Genomic DNA, 17656 nt, shown 5'->3' with positions numbered 1-17656 from the left:
CCATCTCCCTGGTCTGCTGGGGGGGGGGGGGTGCAGCTAGTCCTCCCGCCCCCCAGCAGATCAGGCTTTTCTTGCCTACCCCTGGGGTAGAGCAGCTGGGGGCTGCCGGGTTGGTCCCGCAGCGCTGCTCCGGACCAACCCGGCAGCACCCCAGCTGCTCTGCCCCAGGTGTCCTGATTCAGCCGCTGCTGGTCAGTTTCAGCAGCGGCTGAATCAGGACGCCTGGGGCAGAGCAGCTGAGGTGCTGCTGTGTTGCTCCAGTAGCGCCGAGGAGCCGCGCTACTGGAGCAACCCAGCAGCACCCCAGCTGCTCTGCCCCAGGCGTCCCTGATTCAGCCGCTGCTGAAACTGACCAGCGGCTGACTACAGGAAGCCCGAGGCAGAGTTGCTCTGCCCCAGGCTTCCTGGAATCAGCCGCTGATCAGTTTCAGCAGCAGCTGACTTGGGGATGGCTGGGTTTCTTAAGTTGAATCCGTATGTAAGTCAGAACTGGCGTCCAGATTCAGCCGCGGTTGAAACTGATCAGTTTCAGCAGCGACTGACGCCAGTTCCAACTTACATACGGATTCAACTTAAGAACAAACCTACAGTCCCTATCTTGTACGTAACCGGGGACTGCCTGTATTTGTTTCAAAAAAGAGAAGCAGTCCAATAGAAAAGAATTGTAATTTGGTTAATGCAGAGGAAGAAATGCACTAAAGATGCTGGACAGAGATTTCTAGCTGATTTTAGGATAAGACATGAAGGAACTGTTGGCAGGTTGTTTGTGAATATAAATTGGTCTGTAACCTATACACATTTCATACTTATAGATCACCATAAATGAGCTGGTTACAAATTTGGAATTCTGGGTTAACAGCTGTATTTACTTGGTTTCTAAATGCATTGTAGACTTGAAATCCAGATTTGTTAGCCCTCTCTTGGATAAAGCCTCTAATCACATTTGCTATATCTTAAGTTTAGAAAAAACTAAATCTTTGAGTAAGTGTTTAGTGTATTAACACAATCAAATAATGTGTTCATCGTTGTAAATTTTTTATAGTATATGTTCAATACTTTTACAAAATCAGTATGGAATTTAGATTCCTATTTTTGTCTGACACTGTTAACTTTTAATACTTGGCATAGGATTAATATACCATGTAAACATTTACTTAATCTGATTTTATAGACACAGCTGTACTCAAATCAAATGATTTTTTTTTAATTTGGAGAAGAAAGTAAACATTAATACAACTGATTGAGATTATAGCCACATGATTCTCCGTCATTTTATCAGGAGTCCTAAACTTAAATCACCTGTACTATTTTTAATCCAGTGGTAAATAATGCCATACAAGTTTAGATATTGAAAAAATTAATATAATCCAGCCTGCCTTTAGGCAAACGTAGAATTATTTTCTGCAGTACATTTTTCTAGTGTGAGAGTCCCACCTAGTTTCATATGTTCCTCAAAAAATGGTATTTCTTTCATTTCTTTGTGTATTACACACATGAGATACATATTCATACTATGCACTTGAGTCCAGAATTTCTTCCAAAAAAAATGGTTGGCCCACTCGTGTACTGTAGTTCTCATGCTTCCAAGCAAGGGCATAAAGAGCACTACAGTTTGATCCCTGTCCAGTTCCTTCTTACCACTGCATGATCAGAGTAAGAATTTCCTGTGCTTTCACTCCTTTTTGCTGCCTCATTCCTGAAAGAATTGTGTAGTTAATTTTTAGTAGTTTTTATAGTATACCACAGATAGTTAAACAGCAGTTCCCTTCTCTCCACAAGAAGTGTGAAATTATGCCTAGGGTGTTGGGATTCAAAAAACAGTTTCTTACCTGTACTCTGAGCAACAAGCATCAGTGTTGGTTATACAGGTAATGCTTGCCATCTGCAGTGGATGCGTTCTTGCATACACTGCAAATGGCGAAATTCGCAGATACTAGGAGCTGCAACTCCTGGACCCTGTGGTGAGCTCCCCATGGCTCCCAAACTCATCACAGGGTCCAGGAAGCTGCCGCCTCTCAGGCCAGGCGACCCACAAATATGCAATGACACAAGGGTCTCCTTTACTTATATGAGCTTCAGTATCTCCCAGCTGCAGCATCTGCTGCTCTCTTCCCCCCCCTTCCCCAAAATCATGAGGGTCAGAAATTGAGACTCATGAAACACCTCAGGGAGAAGGCAATGAAGCCCTAGTCAACTCCAAGGAGGGAGGGAGGTGTGTGTGCTTCCGTGCGCGCACACACGTACATGCATGCTTAACAAGTGAGCAGCAACTTCTCTGAGTATAAGCTCAGGAATAGCAGCTAACTCTGTTAAGTCTAAAGAGAGGTTCATATGAGAATAAGAGGCACTCTCATAGACATAAGTCATTTACAAGATTAGGAGATACGCAAGAATACAATGGTCTCTATACTAACAGCAGAAGTGAAGTCATGGAATAGTCAGCTCATTCCAGGACACTGTTATCACAAGGAGACAGTCATTCTCCTATTCCACCCACCAGCTTTGAAGCACAGCCATCAGTCTTACAGCTGTTCAGGGATGTGGCCTTCTGATGAGTTGGAAGCTCTGCAAGAGTATCTGCAACACCAAGGAAAGGCTGTTCCAGACAAGTCTTAGAAGATTAGGGTTCCAACCTCCAACCAGACACGATTGATCAAGAGACAAGTGGTGCCCTATGCCAAGGGGCCCCTCTCTACTAATGGATACATCTTATTGACAACATTTGGTTACTGTTGGAAGCTTACTTGTCATCACTCAGCCATATACAACCAGCCCCAACTGGAATATTTAGAGGAGGAAGGTGAGCCAAATCTGTTGGTTCTAGGTTATCTCACTACCGATACTGGATGGAAAGACCATCTCATCTTTTGTCTCCCTCAGGTTACTTTAAGCATGACCAAAAGCTTGTGCATAGCATAGCTGCAAAGCTACAGATCCAGCTGTAGCACTGCTTACTAAACATTCTGCAAATCTCTGGTCCCAGTGGAGAGGCCGTACCCACCAGCAAGGCCATCATAAACACAGCCAAGGCGGGTTGGCACTAGTGTTCCCTCTGAGCTGTGTGCTTGTGTAGCCATTCAGGAGAAATTTAAATCCACCTGGCTGATAAGCAGAGTGCCCACAGCTAGGTTTTGTGTTTCTATTGGTGGTGCACATTCACATATGTATTAGTGCACATAAAATTTATTCTGCACATGGATGGGAAAGATTACAGGGAACATTGTTTGCCACGCCCTTGTTTCTTGTGCTATTCCTAAGAGGGCTGAGAAATGCCTCTGTGTCCCATCCAAGTTGGAGAGTTCTTGTTCTCTCACTCTGCCAAACTACAGAGTGGTGCAGGTGGCTACAGAGCAGCACTAAAGGCTATGACCTCTTATAAGGGATGCAAGAGACTTGATCTACTGGGAACAAAGGTCTTCTCTTCCACCTCCCTCAAGTTCAGGGTTCTAATTATTTTGCCATATTGGTGGTTCATGACTTGGTAATTATGCTAGCTTCCTAGAATTTAAGGACAAGCTTCCTGAGAAGAATAAAGCCCACTGTCAAGCCTTAGAGGATATGGGCAAAATGAGGACCAGAACTTTACTCTAAGCCACAGTGGACACAGCAGATACAGCATCAAGATCAGTGGCTATGGCCATAGTCATGAGGAGAGACTCATGACTCTGGTTTTTTTTTTTTTTTTTTTAGAGGTGCAGTGTTCTATCCAAGATCTGCCCTTTGATATTATATGGTAGTCCATTAGTAACCAGATGAGTCTCAGCCATCTCGAAGATACAAGATCAGTACTTGGCTTGCTACATGTTCAAAGCCTGCGTCCCCAAAGGAAGCTTTATAGACAGGGATAAAGGGCAAGACCACTTCTTCAGCTCTCATGAATGTGTTCAGGAGCTGCTGAACGAGAGAGAGTTGATTTATAGACACAGGAACCCAGCTTCTACAACGTTTACCATCACTTAGGCACACTAATCCCCAACATAAGAATTTATTTTTGACGGGGACTGTCAAGACCAGGTTCTCTTTTCCCCTATTCAGATGTTTTGAAAACCACCTTACCCAATTTGTCAAAACTTAAGAGTTCCTCACTAAAGACATCTGGATATTAGAAGAAGTTATTGACTCAAATTTGATCATTCCTTTTCACAAGCCCCCTTCCCATTTCCTCTTCAGGGATCATATTCACAAGGAGATTTTTACAACAGACCGTAAATTCCCTGCTCTTCAGGGGAGCGTCATAAATGATTTCACTTCAACATCCTGAGAAGAGATTATATTCTCCTTACTCCTTGATTCCCCAAAAAGAATGGAGGATCAAAGCCAATTCTTGAGCTATATCAGTTAAACAAATTTATTATGAAAACTAAAAATCTGTATGGGCACCAATTCCACCCAAGATGTTAGATTATTTTTGGCTAATGGACAAAATAGGAGACTGTTTGGTTTGAAATACAGTTCATCTCTCACACATCTGAGAACCATAGTTACCAACGCCTCCATGTTGGGTAGGAGTGTGTGCATGGGTGATCATACGTCACGGGTTCAGAATGCACATCAACTTACAAGAACTCAGTGTGATCTGTTAGGCTTTGCAATTCTTTTCTTCAGTCCATCCAATTAAAACATTCTGATAATGTTGACAACAGTATTTTATATAAACAAGAATGGGGGAATGAAATCTCTCTGAAATTGGTGCATCAAACATTACTTAACTCTAGCAGCAACATACTTACCAGGGGTGCAAAATTGCAGAGCAGACTGCCTGAGCAGACATTTTCCATAAATTAAGAATTGGGAGATTTGCTATTTGGTTTTCGACTGCCTTGTTGGTCATGGGAAATGCCAGCCAGCCTCAAAGGCAAACAGGAAGTTTAATTAGTACTGCTCAAGAGCAGCACTGGGGACATACTCTAGACAATGCCTTCCTCAGGTGCAAAGATTGCCTGGCATTCTATGGAATATCTACTGTGATATTCCATGATCCACCATGAATCATCCTCATTGCACCAAATTGGCCAAGACTATTCTGTTTCATAGATCTTTTGAAGCTTTCAGTGAGACCACCCATGAACATCCCCACATTATGAGACCTTCTAAAAGCAACACAGAGGCAAGATCACACACTCCCAATTCAAGGCTGCTACAAATGAATGGATATTGATAGTGTGTTCGTGTTCAAAGAGGATGCAGTTCATCCTTAACCAAAATAGAAATTATTCTGCGAGAAGCTTTTGCTCAGTTAAATGCAAATGTTTCTCTGCTTGGATTCATCAATGCATTATCTTTTCCAAACTCCACAATCCCTGATACCTGAATGTCCTTACCCTTAAGTCTTCAGGCTTTGTGTTCAGTTAGCTGCTAAATGCACCTTCAGGGGTCTGCACTTTCCATCCTCCTCACAACTAGATTTTTTTTTTAAAGGGATCATCAGATCCTTTCTACCATTGGTGATGTTCAAACCTCAGTCAGACTTCAGTTTCATCTTGTCTCTTACTAAGACTCCCTTTGTCACTGAGTCACTGGCCACCTGCACTGTCTGTCCATGAAGGTGGTCAGTCTTATTGTTATAACATCAGCCAAAAGAGTCAGAGCTGGGAGCACTTACCATATACTGTCCTCAGAATCTCACCACTCCGGTATGAGGGTTTTTGCCAGACCAGGAGAGAATATCTCTGGTCCCTCCCTGCTATCGCTCCCTCTGCCATGGCCCTGCAACTGGCCCTGCCACCAGCCCCTCAGTGTGCAGGGCTCCCAGTCCCATGAGGCAATCCCACTGCTGAGGTCGACTTTTGCTGCCAGGCAGCAGCCCTGCTGCTGAGCTCTCACCTGGGCATCCCCACTGCCTCTTGGCCTCACTGGGAATCGCTGCCAGGCAGCATTGGGGATGCCATGCTCTTTGTTTTGCTGCCAAGCAGCGGCCCCAATCCCAGGCTCTTGGCCCCCTGGGGCAGACCTGCTGGGCAACGGCAGGGCTGTTGGGCTCCCCCTCCTCCCTGGCAGTAGCCCTGCTGCCAGGCTCCTGGGTTCTCTACCACAGGGCTCCAGCCACCGACCCTCTACCCGGACTCTCTAGTCCTAAAACATCTGTGGTCCAGCAGGACCACAGATGTTGCTGGATCAGAGAGTCCCGGTTTAGACAGGTCCAACCTATACCTTCTATCAAAAAAAGTTATTTTCTGTGCCCCAACCACAAATTCATACCCAAGGTAGATTGAGTTTTACATGAGTCATGTCACCCACTTATCTGAATTGTTTTCCTAAACCACATATTTTAGGAGAGAAGGCTAGGTGTCTGGAGGGGTTTGGCCTTTATCTGCAAAGGACATAGAAAGACACCTAAACTTTGTTTCCAGAGTGATCTCAATATTAACTTATATCAGTGCAGAGACCTTAACAATTGATCTCAGATTGTGTTATCCTTCGTTACCAACTAACTGGCATTCCCTCATCCCCAGAAGGAGTAAATGTTCATTCTACCAGGGAGCAGATTACTTCAGCTGCATCTCTGAGAAATGTAGCCATACTAGATATGTGGAACAGCAACTTGGAGCTCTTTAAATGCCTTCTCCAGACCTGATGTCCTGATATAGTAGCCCACTATAGATACATCTATAGTTATACAGTCAGCTACCACTTCTGCATAGTCTCATCTATCACCTGCTTGTTAATCTCCCACATGTGGAGCCCACATAGGGGACCATCCCATGAAGAAGAAATGGAGGTTAGTTACCTATAACTGGAGGTTCTTAAAGATCTTTTCCCTAACTATACCTATCACCTGCCTGTTCTCCATCCACCCTGCTGCAGATTGGTTACTCTGTGGTAAGAATGGAAAACTGGAGAAACATTGGCCTGCACTGTGCTCAGTTGGAAACATGAGAACTATGGTATATGTGCAGGCCAATAGGCAATGCTTGCAAGAAATTCCTGACTCAGCTGCATGACACCCCTGTGTGTAGTTCATATGTGTATCCCATCTATGGAATATAGATAAGGACTGTACATCTTGAAGAAGCTCCACTTACAGGTAGGTAAGCTTCATTTTCCTGTTGAGATTTGCAACAAAAACATTTACAGTATGAATTAATATGTAAAACAAGGCATGTCAAGCAAAACTGTGCAGTTACATGATACCAGTTTAATGGGTTGACATTAACTGCTGAGGCAAAAAAAGGAGAGAAACACAACTTCGAGGTTGATAGGTAAAGATTGTGTTGTTTAAATATTTTGCGCAAAAAAAAAGCATGCCTAATGTGGCAACGGTAGCCTGTTCTAAAAGTTTGAGCTATCCTACAAGATTGCTCTTATGATTAAGAGCATATCTGTAATGTATTGAGTCATTTGTCCGGAGTTGGCTATCAACCTTAAAAATTTATGAACTATTAAGAAGTAGAAGAAATAGTTTGTCAGAATGCTGGCTGACTTTAAAACTCTGCTTCAGTTTAGCCATCATGCTACAAACAGTGCTGTGGTAAGAATTGACCAACTTGCATACAACCACAAAAAAGCAAACCTTTGAACTGTCTGACTTCCTTGTCAGATGACCAATTTGAGATCCAGACTTTTCTGGGCAAAGTCTTCTTTTATTAAGTTTGTAGCCTTTCACGCTATTTGTTATTAACCATGATTTGGAAGAAATGTTAACAAATTGTTGTGTGGAGAAAAAGATGTGATAAAGGAAGAAGAGTATTTATTTTAAATTTGTTGCAGTATGTCCCATTAGACATTGTTATACAGCCATTCTTTTTAAAGCCCATTCAAGGCAATTTGGAGTGTTTCCATGATCTTCAGTGGACTTTGGATCAGTCCCTACAACTTACATTAAAAGTGAAAGATAATGATCAAAAATGGATACTAAGAGTTGAGATAATTTACTATGTTAGATTATGTTGAAAAATATGAAAGAGCTCAGATGCTATTGAATTGCTAGCATCCAAACCTACTGCCCTAGAAAGTTGGTACCATGTGGAAGCCTCACTTACTCAATGCTAAGGTTTAGTGCCTCCTGAAAGTTAATCAAGCTATCAACATTATCAAAATTTGAGAATTTTTAAACATTCTAGTGCCGCTTTAATTTCCAGCTAGTATGTTGAACTCTTGGATGAATGAATATTCTTTCGAATACTCCCAATTTTAAAGATGCCTCAGAAGCCTTATTAGGAACCAGAATGGTCTCTGATGGAAATCTGCACAGCCCTACTGTAGCTGATCTGAAGAACTGTTAAGAATTATCAAAAATAAGTTTTTTATAACTGTGTGCTTTTGCAGTGCACTTATGCCTCTTTTAGGTATCATTTTTCAGTTTCTACATAGGCTTGCTAGTTTATGTTGGGGAGAAGCACCAGGTGCAGCATGATTCCTTTAATGTGGTTTCAGATATAGTTGGTCTTAGAATAATAGCTAGATTTGAGGTTTGGTCTTCGCTAGTACCTGAAACAGTCTGTTCTGAGAATTAAAAATATAATCTACTGCATTTGGGGGGGGGGGGTTCGCTTTGGACTGAAATATTGAAAAAAATCTACATCTAAGACAGATATGTATAGATCTGGGATCTCAAAGTGTGGGTCATGACTCCGTTTTGATGGGGTTGTCAGGGCAGAAAGTCCCAGCCCAGAAGTCCACAGATGAAGGGTGGCTGAAGCCCCAGCCAACTGGCTACTCTAGAGGTGGCTGCAGTGGCTAAGGGCCAAAGTGCCAGGCAGCCCACTTCTCCCTAGGCAGCTGGAGCAGGGGGCTGAAGCCCCAGGCAGCTTGCAGCTCCTATGAGCCTAACACCTCCTGGGCAGGGCTTCAAGCCCAAGCAATTTAGGTTGGTATCACCCTCTGTACCTGCAGTCCTACAAGTGTCGTCCTTTCCCCCTCCCTGCATCACTTTCATACAGAAAATACTTTCTGAATTTAGGGACTTGTTTACATGGCAGCTCACTTTAGCACCTTGATTTGAAATCATTTTGAAACATTGCTTGTAATTTTAATAATGGACTGTTTCTGAAGGAAAGGGAGATACTGAAGAGGAGTTGATGTCCACTTTGAGCAAAAGAAGGTCAAGTGAGAATCTAAACAGCAGTAAAAATCCAAGAAACCACAAGTATGATAAAAAATATTTGGAATATGGATTTACATGGTCCGATTTCTAGGAAGATCCATGGCCACAGTATGTGTGGTATGTGGCGAAGTTCTGGTAAAGGAGCACTTAAAAGCATCCGAAGCAGAACACAGCATTTTGGGCTCACTATTATACATGGACAAGTGGGGGGGGAGGAGTAAGTTCTTGATGAGGCCATTTGTATAGTCAACTTAATCAAGAATAGCACAAAGCATACATCTGATTGGAGTTATGAGGTGGGAGCTATGCACCATCAGTTACTTTCTGTGGCTGTCTTGAGGAAAGGTTCTAGAGAAAGAAAGACTGCTCAAAGTGAGAATTTTTCTTTGACAAAAATTCCCTACTTGCCAAAAAGTTTGCAGATGCTAAGTGGCTTGCTTTGGTAGACATTTTTGAATGCCTAAATGTCTTGAATATTTCACTTCAAGTATGAGATGGTTTTTGGTTTTTCTTTCACTGAGGGAAAAAAAATCAAGCTTTCTTGTGATGAGACATTGATGCTGAAATTTCCTAAACAATCTCTTGCTAACTTCTAGATTTCTATGTGAGAAGAATATCCAAAACTGTTGTCTGCAGGTTTGAAAACTCACATGCTATTTTCATCCATCTGCCTCTGTGAAGCCATTTTTTCAGTACTGTTCAAGATTACCTTTGTCTTTACTTCAGCCACACAGAGCCCCACTTATATGCATTTGTGTTCATCAGTTCAAACTCACCTTTCCCATTAGGTGCATATTTATTTTTTACTACCAAATATAAAGACGGTCTTGTAAATTAAAATATTTAGTGGCTATTTTTCATAGATACAGCCTTGTAATGCATTCTTTTTATTTAAAACACTAACTTCTGACTACAAGGCACTAGAGTCATGCTATAATTTAGTGATACAATGATTTTTGAGAAATGCCGGTATAGATGAACTTCCCATTTATCTGATTGTACTACATATAAAATATTGAAAAGCTCTTTTCTAGTAAAAATGTCACAAGAACATACTTCTGTGGCCATTAATGTCAAAAGGCACAATTCACAATTTTATTATTAAAACCTGAATGGTAGAAGTAGGAGTTAGAAATAAGAGGCTTTACCAGTTGAAGGTGATCACCCATCTTTATTATCCATTAGATCATAGGTTCCCAAACTGGGGGGTGTGCTCGCGGGGGGGGGGGAGAAATTCTGGAACCAGCCCCCCCTTTCCCCCAATAATCTCTCCCCTCCCCCCAAGAATGAGCCTGGTCTGTTAGGTAAAAAAAATTTCAGAAAATACTGGACATGTGTTTTCCTGGCTTGGGCATCCGCTGGAACACGTGTAGCTCTACCTGGTCAGTTATTTTCTCTCCCCTCTTCTCCCTCTCCCCCCCCCCCCCCCCCACAAGTTTTACTGCTATTTTTTTTTTGAGGGGGGGAGGGTATGAGGGTTTCTCAAAAATCAAAAAGGGGGCATGATGCCAAAAAGTTTGGGAACCACTGCATTAGATCTTCAATCCTTTACAATTTCATTTATGGAATAAGAGCTGAAAAATAATAAAGCTTCCAGATGTCTGCATAGTAACTAAACAACTTAGAAAGTGTCATCTTACAACAGGGGTGAGGAACCTGTTTTTGAATCAAGGGCCACTGACCCACAGAAAAATCAGTCGGGGCTGCACACAAGTGAGAAGTGTGTGTGGGGGGGGACCCTGTAGCCCCCCGATTGAGGAGAATGTCACTCCCCACATTCTCCTGCATCCAGCCCCCAGGCCTGAGGTTCCTCACTCCCATCTTACAACTTGATATTTTAACTGAATACTTATTCAACAAGTTTAGCATTTCCCTTCATTGACACTCAAGATTCTAAGATCCTAAACTTTAATGTTTACTCAACAATCTTGGTTTGACTTTACAAGCAAAAACAGTATATTGTGGTAGATGAAGGCGAAAAGTATTCTTTCTGCAGTCGTTCCAACTAGCCTGTTTTTGGCAGTCAATTTCTGCTAATCCGCAAATATTAGTACTAAAAGGCTTTTCATTAAAGGTGAACAGAATTTTCTTCCTGAAATGTGGTGTTCTGTTAGAGAAGCTGCTGGAGATAATCAGCTTTGCGCTTATAAAAAAAATTGTGAAACTATTTGATCTGAATTTAAAGACCATAAACCATCGTCTTTACAGTGCTGTCCAGTTTTGCTGTGTAGATCAGTGATTTTACAGGAGAGTTGTCTAATCTCAGTCAGATTTGTACAAATGCACTGAAAATAAAGGATATACAGAAGATTAAATAGCATAGTGAGATGCTTTCTTCTAAAACCTTCTACAAGGCTTTTTGCATGTGTAAGTGACTGAGTATCTGAAAAGCAAATTTTCAAATACCCCTCGGAAGTGTAGCAGCCAACTACCATTGAATTTCAATGCTTCCTTTACACTTTTTTTTTTTGTTGTTTTTTTTTTTTTAACTTGAGATTAAATAATTGAAATGCTGTGGAGGGCAGATCAGTTTTTTTTTTCTTTACCCTTGCTTTTTTTCTTTTTTTTAAACGGTTATTGCAAGTATTTTTATAATGGCTGGAAAGGGTAATTCCCATGTGGACTGAATTAATTCATTAAAATGCTATTTGGAAACTACTAGGGATATTAAAATGTGTGTAATTAAAAAACTGTGCAACCGCTGAAAATTTCAATGATTACGTGCAGGGTGACAGGCTGTTTCCTGGGAGCCAGTGCGTGCCAGGAGGCAGCTTTTAAAATATACATGCAGCTTTATGTCCATATAGTTTAAGATACCAGTTGATAAACAGTGGATTATTCCTCTCTTTATTAAATCATTCCATTCATTTTTAAGCAATACATTTACACACTTGTTCCTTTAGAATGCAAAAACTTTTTGCTGAGTGACTGAGAATTAACATGAAGAAAAATCATCTAAATTTTAAAATCTTAATTCTCCTAGTTGTCATTTGTATGGTTTCTATAAACACTAATATATATATATCAGCAACTAGTTATAATTTACTAATAGATTTATATAAATGAAACGCCTACTAATGCAATAAATGTGTGTTGTTTTTTTCATCTTCAGAACAAATCTCAACTCAATTTGCCATTTTTAAAAGAAATAAGTTGGAGGTGATGCAGTATTATTACACATGGTTATATATGAACAACCACTGTATGGTTGTTAGGTGTATTAGTCTTCATAAAACACACTTATCAGAAGAGCTTTTAACTTATTTGAAATTCTATGTTATTTTATTGTGCTTAGCTGTTATATATGGACAGTCAAATACTACATGGATGGGCAGCAGTATAAAACCCTAAAATAGATTTTGTGATAATTTTAGTGATCTTTCAATATATGACCAGAAAAAAGATATGTACAGAGTCTTAATTTGTAGCTGCAAATGATGCAAATATTTCTGAGTCATTATTTAGTTGAGTAGGCAGAAGAAGTATGATCTTTTGAAACTTCTTATGGATTAATTTGTCCTGTTTTCAAATCACAAGCCATTTGATTATTCTATCATCTAGCATTCAGCAAACATTTAAAAACATTCTAGTCTTTTCCTGAAAATATTAGATTCATGTAAGCTGTTAGGAGTACAGATTTTCTGTAGTTGGGAATAAAGGATAAAAGCTTTGGCCAAGATAGTGTATTTTCTTGAATAAGCAATTAATTCCCATGTTCTTATAAAAAGTTGGATATCTTTCACTTGATAAGTTGTAACTCTAGAAACCATTGGGAGTTGTTATTGCATTAGAATGTTCACAAAATTTGTTTAGAAAAAATTCCCCGGAAATTTAGGGGCCTGAAACTTACTTAGAAAAAACTCACAAGATGTGGTCTAGTCTGACTCTAGAATGGATTTAATCACCATCCCACTTTTAAATTGGCAAAAGAGAATTTTCTTCATTAAAACTATAGAGACCATTTTGAGGATTCAAAATGAATTTTATTTTTTGTTTTTTAGAACTGATCTCTCTATAGACGTATTAGTATAATAGTGTCTTTCCTCAGACATCCTTCTGTAAATCAACATAAACAACTTCATTCTTATTGACTGGATTTTTTTTCCAGGTGGATTAGTTGGGGAAAACTGATTTGAAATTTGTTATGACTAATAGTACACTCTTTAAGAGCTCATTAATGGAACAAAGTAGCTTCTATGAAATTCTCCATTAATGGAGTTGACACTATGCATGATTTAAAAAAAATAATAATATAGAAGGTGTCTTAGTCTGCACAAAGCAGGGTGGTGGGAATAGTGAAGTTATGTTGAGAGATCATAAAGGTGATAAAACAAAGTTTTCTTTGGTTAACTGTCAAATTCATTTTTATATTTTCAACTAAATATTAAACTTGAAGGCCTTCTTCACCTTCATTCCCATTAGATTATGGAAGTTCAGAATGTTCAGCATCTGACAAAGTAATGCCTTGGATCTGCACTTATGAAAGATAGTCTTAACCTCTACTACTCTGAAACACAGCCATTGCAAATCAGTTTTATCTGAGTGGTGGTTTGTGCCAAAATGGCCGTAATCCCTTAATTTCAGTTAAATGAGAGGTCTTCCCTCATATCATAGGCTAAATGCAGGTGTTTAATCCATCACCACAAATGTGTTCAATGGGCGAAAACTTAGTTTCAGCAAAACTGCTAGAAGGATCATCGTCTGTGGCCATGAAGATGCAACACGGAATTTGCCATAATGCATTGAAATATTTTTGTTTTAAGATTATAAAAGATTTATTTATGCAACATATACATATTTTGATATAGTATTTTCTCATTTTATATTTTGTTCAGCATTTACAGCCGAACAATACCAGCAACATCAACAGCAACTGGCACTAATGCAGCAACAGCAGTTTGCACAAATTCATCAACAGCAAGCAAATAGTAATTCCTCTGCCAACACGTCACAGGTGAGGGATTTGTCTGTGCTATGATTTATTCCTCATTGTTTCCCACCAGGGTTCATCTCTAATTGTCAACTGTTGCCATAGAACCTTGAAACTAACGAACAGGAAGGTGGCTTTCGCCTGAATCTACATCATAGCCATTCTGTAAAGTGTTTAGAAGGGACACTGCAGGTGAGTGTGGCAGACATTGCCTCTGCTCCCTCTTAACAAAACCAGAAAGATGAGTGAATCGATTAAATGAAATACTCAGACTTGGGAATACATGTTGCAAAAAAAAACCCTCCAGCCATGTTGTTATCCTGTTAAAACTGTAGGTATGACTATATGTTTTAACGCCAGGTTTTTACCTTTTATTACCAGTATGTAAACATGTCCTGTTTTTAGTTGTAAAAATATCAAATAGTTAAATATGTAACAGAAAATGTAAATGGAGAAACACACAAAGTTTCAGAAGTTGCTGTTGGCCATCTGACCTTCCTGAATCTTCCAGTTTGGTTTGGAAATCATGAGAAACGTGATGTAAGGAAGGGTAGTCTTTTGTGCATTTGAAATACTTGTGTATGTTTTAGTGCTGGAATAGTGCTGGACATGGGGAATACTGCATTTAAGTATTTAACTTCACTAAACATCAGAAATTTGGTTTTACGGAAGGAGGAGGACTTGGATCAGTTCTTACTTTTTCTGTACTGGTTTGTACATTTCTAGTGTATGCATAAAAATAGGAGTGCTGACTTTCTGAAACCTATCACATTTATTTTCCACCTTTCTTCTTAGGGTTTTGTATCCAAAACATTGGATTCTGTTAGTGCTCAATTTGCTGCTTCAGCTTTGGTTACATCAGAACAATTGATGGGATTCAAAATGAAGGATGATGTGGTGCTTGGAATTGGGGTGAATGGAATCCTTCAGGCCTCAGGTATGGAGCTATGCATATCTAATTTCATTCTGATTATATTTTGCTGTTATGACTGATATGTGAAATCCCTGTTCGGAGTAACAAAAAAATTTTGTAATTCATTCTTCTGCAGGAGTATACAAGGGCTTACACCTCAGTAGTACTACGCCCACCGCGCTTGTACATACAAGTTCATCGTCAGCAGCAGGTTCAACCTTGTTACCGCCTTCAAATATAACACAGACTTCAAGTTCCCACAGCGCACTGAGTCACCAAGTAACTGCTGCCAATTCTGCAACAACTCAGGTCCTGATTGGGAACAATATTCGATTAACTGTACCCTCATCGGTTGCCACTGTAAACTCTATTTCCACACTCAATGCACGACATATACCTAGGACTTTAAGTGCTGTTCCATCATCTGCCTTAAAGCTGGCTGCAGCAGCAAACTGTCAGGTGCCCAAGGTTCCAGCTTCATCTTCTGTGGATTCTGTACCAAGGTAAGTTCTGTATGTGTCTGAGTTTTCTTAGTTTTATTTTGCCATTTTCCACTGCATAGTTCTGAACTCAAAATTTCAGTGTGTTAACCCAAAGCTGTTGTTCTTCCTCTGTTAGACTGAAGATCTTGTCCATGCTGGCATATTTTGTCACCAAAAACTGCCTTTGTTGACAAAACAGTGAGAGCATTTTTTGGAGTGAGGGGAGTGGACACTGAGTTTTGGCGTCAAAAAACTTCCACCTCTGCAAGAGATTTTTGTCTTTTCTCCTCCCTTTGTCAACAAAGAGCCGTTGTGGACTCTGTGTTTTTGTTTTGTCCAGAGAACTGGCTTCCTCCCTAATCCCATAATGCCTGCCCTAATGGCTCTGCTGCCCCTACCTTTTCAAAGCTCTGGGAAGTATCTGAGTGAGCTGCTCCATTTTGGGAACAAACAAAAAAGAGCAAATCATTGGAATGCTCCATTTCTGCCTTGCTAAAAACACAGCAGCAAGCAGACTGCTGCTGCAGTGGGAAGTCTGGACAGACTGCTGTGCTGCTTTGACATTCCTCAGCACAGAGAGCTCACACCAGGGCTGGCTCTAGGCACCAGCAAATCAAGCATGTGCTTGGGGCAGCACTTTTCCAGGGGCGGCATTTCCAGGTAAGCAGCCGCTCCCAGCAATGCCCAGCCCCACCCCGCTGATTTTAAAGGGCCGCGGGAGATGCTACTACCTGCTGTGCAGCGCTGGCACCATGCACGCCTGGAGCCTGCTATCAGCCCTCTGCCTCCTGCTGCTGCCCAGCTCTGCTGCCTACTTCAGCCTGAACTCCACTCCAGTGCCTGTTAAAGGGATGGCAGCTGATTTCCTCCTCTCCTGCACTCCCACCTGGCCCGGCAGGCGTGCGGGCCCGGTGGCAAGGGGAGGAGCGGGGGCCCCTGGACAGCTCCCTACGGGGGGGGGCCACTGCCCAGTTGCCAAGGATAAGCCCCACTTGTCTCCGCCTGCTGCCTGCCTTGTCCGTGGCCACCCGGTGCTGGGAGTTTGTCCCGCCTTGTCTGCCTGCGGGCTGGGGGCATGGGACTAGGAAGGGCCCCGGGGGAAGGAGAGAGTGGCAGTGCCAGGTCCACACGTGGCACCCTGCCGGCCCTTTCCCTGCCAGCCTAGCTCCCGGACCCCGAGAACGCCCCGGCCTGGATGCCTGGTTAGTCTGGCGGGGCAGGAAAGCGGTGGGTCCCCCAGTTTCCTGCTCCTGAAGCGGGGCTTCCGGGGGGCTGAATTCTGCACTGTCCAGCGGGGATGGGCCCGAGGAGCGCTGAGGAACGGGTCTTCCCTTTGCTGAGAGTCCGGGGCTGGGTTTCCCCGCTCCCTGTGTGGCTCCCACCCTGAAGTCCTGCTTCACCAGGGTAACTACTGCCCCCCTTGGCTGGGGCTGGCCTTGCTGTAGTCGGGAGGGGGCAGGGGAGAGAGACTCTCGTGCCCTTTGCTTCACCTGGTGCCCAGGAGGCTGGGCAGAGCCTGAGACCTGCCCCCTCCCAGGCTGGGCCAGACCTCAGGGCAATGGCCAGGGGCTGTGCTGCCGCAGCTGGTTCTGAAAAGGTTTCCTATCAAATGGTCTCTGACTGCTTGGGGCTGGGACCTGGTCTCACTGGCCTGCAGCCTGAGAAACGCTGCCAGGGAGACAGGGAAGGAGCTGGGCCCTATTTCCCAGCCAGGCCAAAAGACCCCCTCAGGTGCTCCGGCTTCCTTAAGACCCAGGAGTTAGCCCACTGACTCCTGTGAGGCCAGGCGGGCCGCAGTGTGTGAGTGAGGGGGTTGCCCTCCTGCACAGCCCAGGCCACAGCAGCCCCCGGCATTCTGCAGCTGCTCACTGCAGTTGGGGCTGGTGCTGCCATTTTTCATTACAGTGTATAGTTGAACCCAAATTGTTTGTAATTGTGATTTTGTTAAAATTAAAGGAGTACACTAGTAGGAAGATGTTTTATTTCACTAACTACAAATTTTCTGTTTTCATTTTCTTTTAAATTTTAAACAGTCAAAAAAAAAAACCATTGCAAAGTGCAAACATGTAAAAGCCAACAAAAATGGGGCTGCCAAAAATTTTTTTGCTTGGGGCAGCAAAAAACCTAGAGCCGGCCCTAGTTCATACACACTCGTGATACTGCTCCCAACAGCTGAAAATGTTGTGGGAAAACTCAGAAAGAATCTCCAGAAGTGCAGGGCTCAACTATATCTTCTCAAAACACCGCACTGTGGAATGCTTAACCAGGTTGCTTTGCTCTGTCTGCTG

The 17656-nt window shown here is 42.2% G+C and overlaps 1 protein-coding gene across 4 annotated transcripts in view; it reads left to right on the top strand.

Moving 5' to 3' along the window:
- The window catches only part of EPC1 (enhancer of polycomb 1), a 139834-nt gene that overhangs the window by 119521 nt on the left and 2657 nt on the right, over positions 1 to 17656 (top strand). For 2 of the 4 annotated variants that reach the window (XM_025184459.2, XM_075922663.1), the window contains 4 exons: positions 13879 to 13997; positions 14079 to 14165; positions 14769 to 14910; positions 15023 to 15389. In XM_025184459.2, coding sequence (XP_025040244.1) covers positions 13879 to 13997; positions 14079 to 14165; positions 14769 to 14910; positions 15023 to 15389 — 715 coding nt within the window. Of the gene's footprint in view, positions 1 to 13878; positions 13998 to 14046; positions 14166 to 14768; positions 14911 to 15022; positions 15390 to 17656 lie in introns of those variants that run through there. The other 2 variants (XM_075922664.1, XR_012902098.1) reach the window with 2 other exon arrangements.

This window comes from Pelodiscus sinensis, chromosome 2 (assembly GCF_049634645.1).
Source record: "Pelodiscus sinensis isolate JC-2024 chromosome 2, ASM4963464v1, whole genome shotgun sequence".
NCBI lineage: Eukaryota > Metazoa > Chordata > Testudines > Trionychidae > Pelodiscus > Pelodiscus sinensis.
The sequence above is the reverse complement of the archived record's forward strand: the minus strand, read 5'-3'. Positions and strand labels throughout refer to the sequence as shown.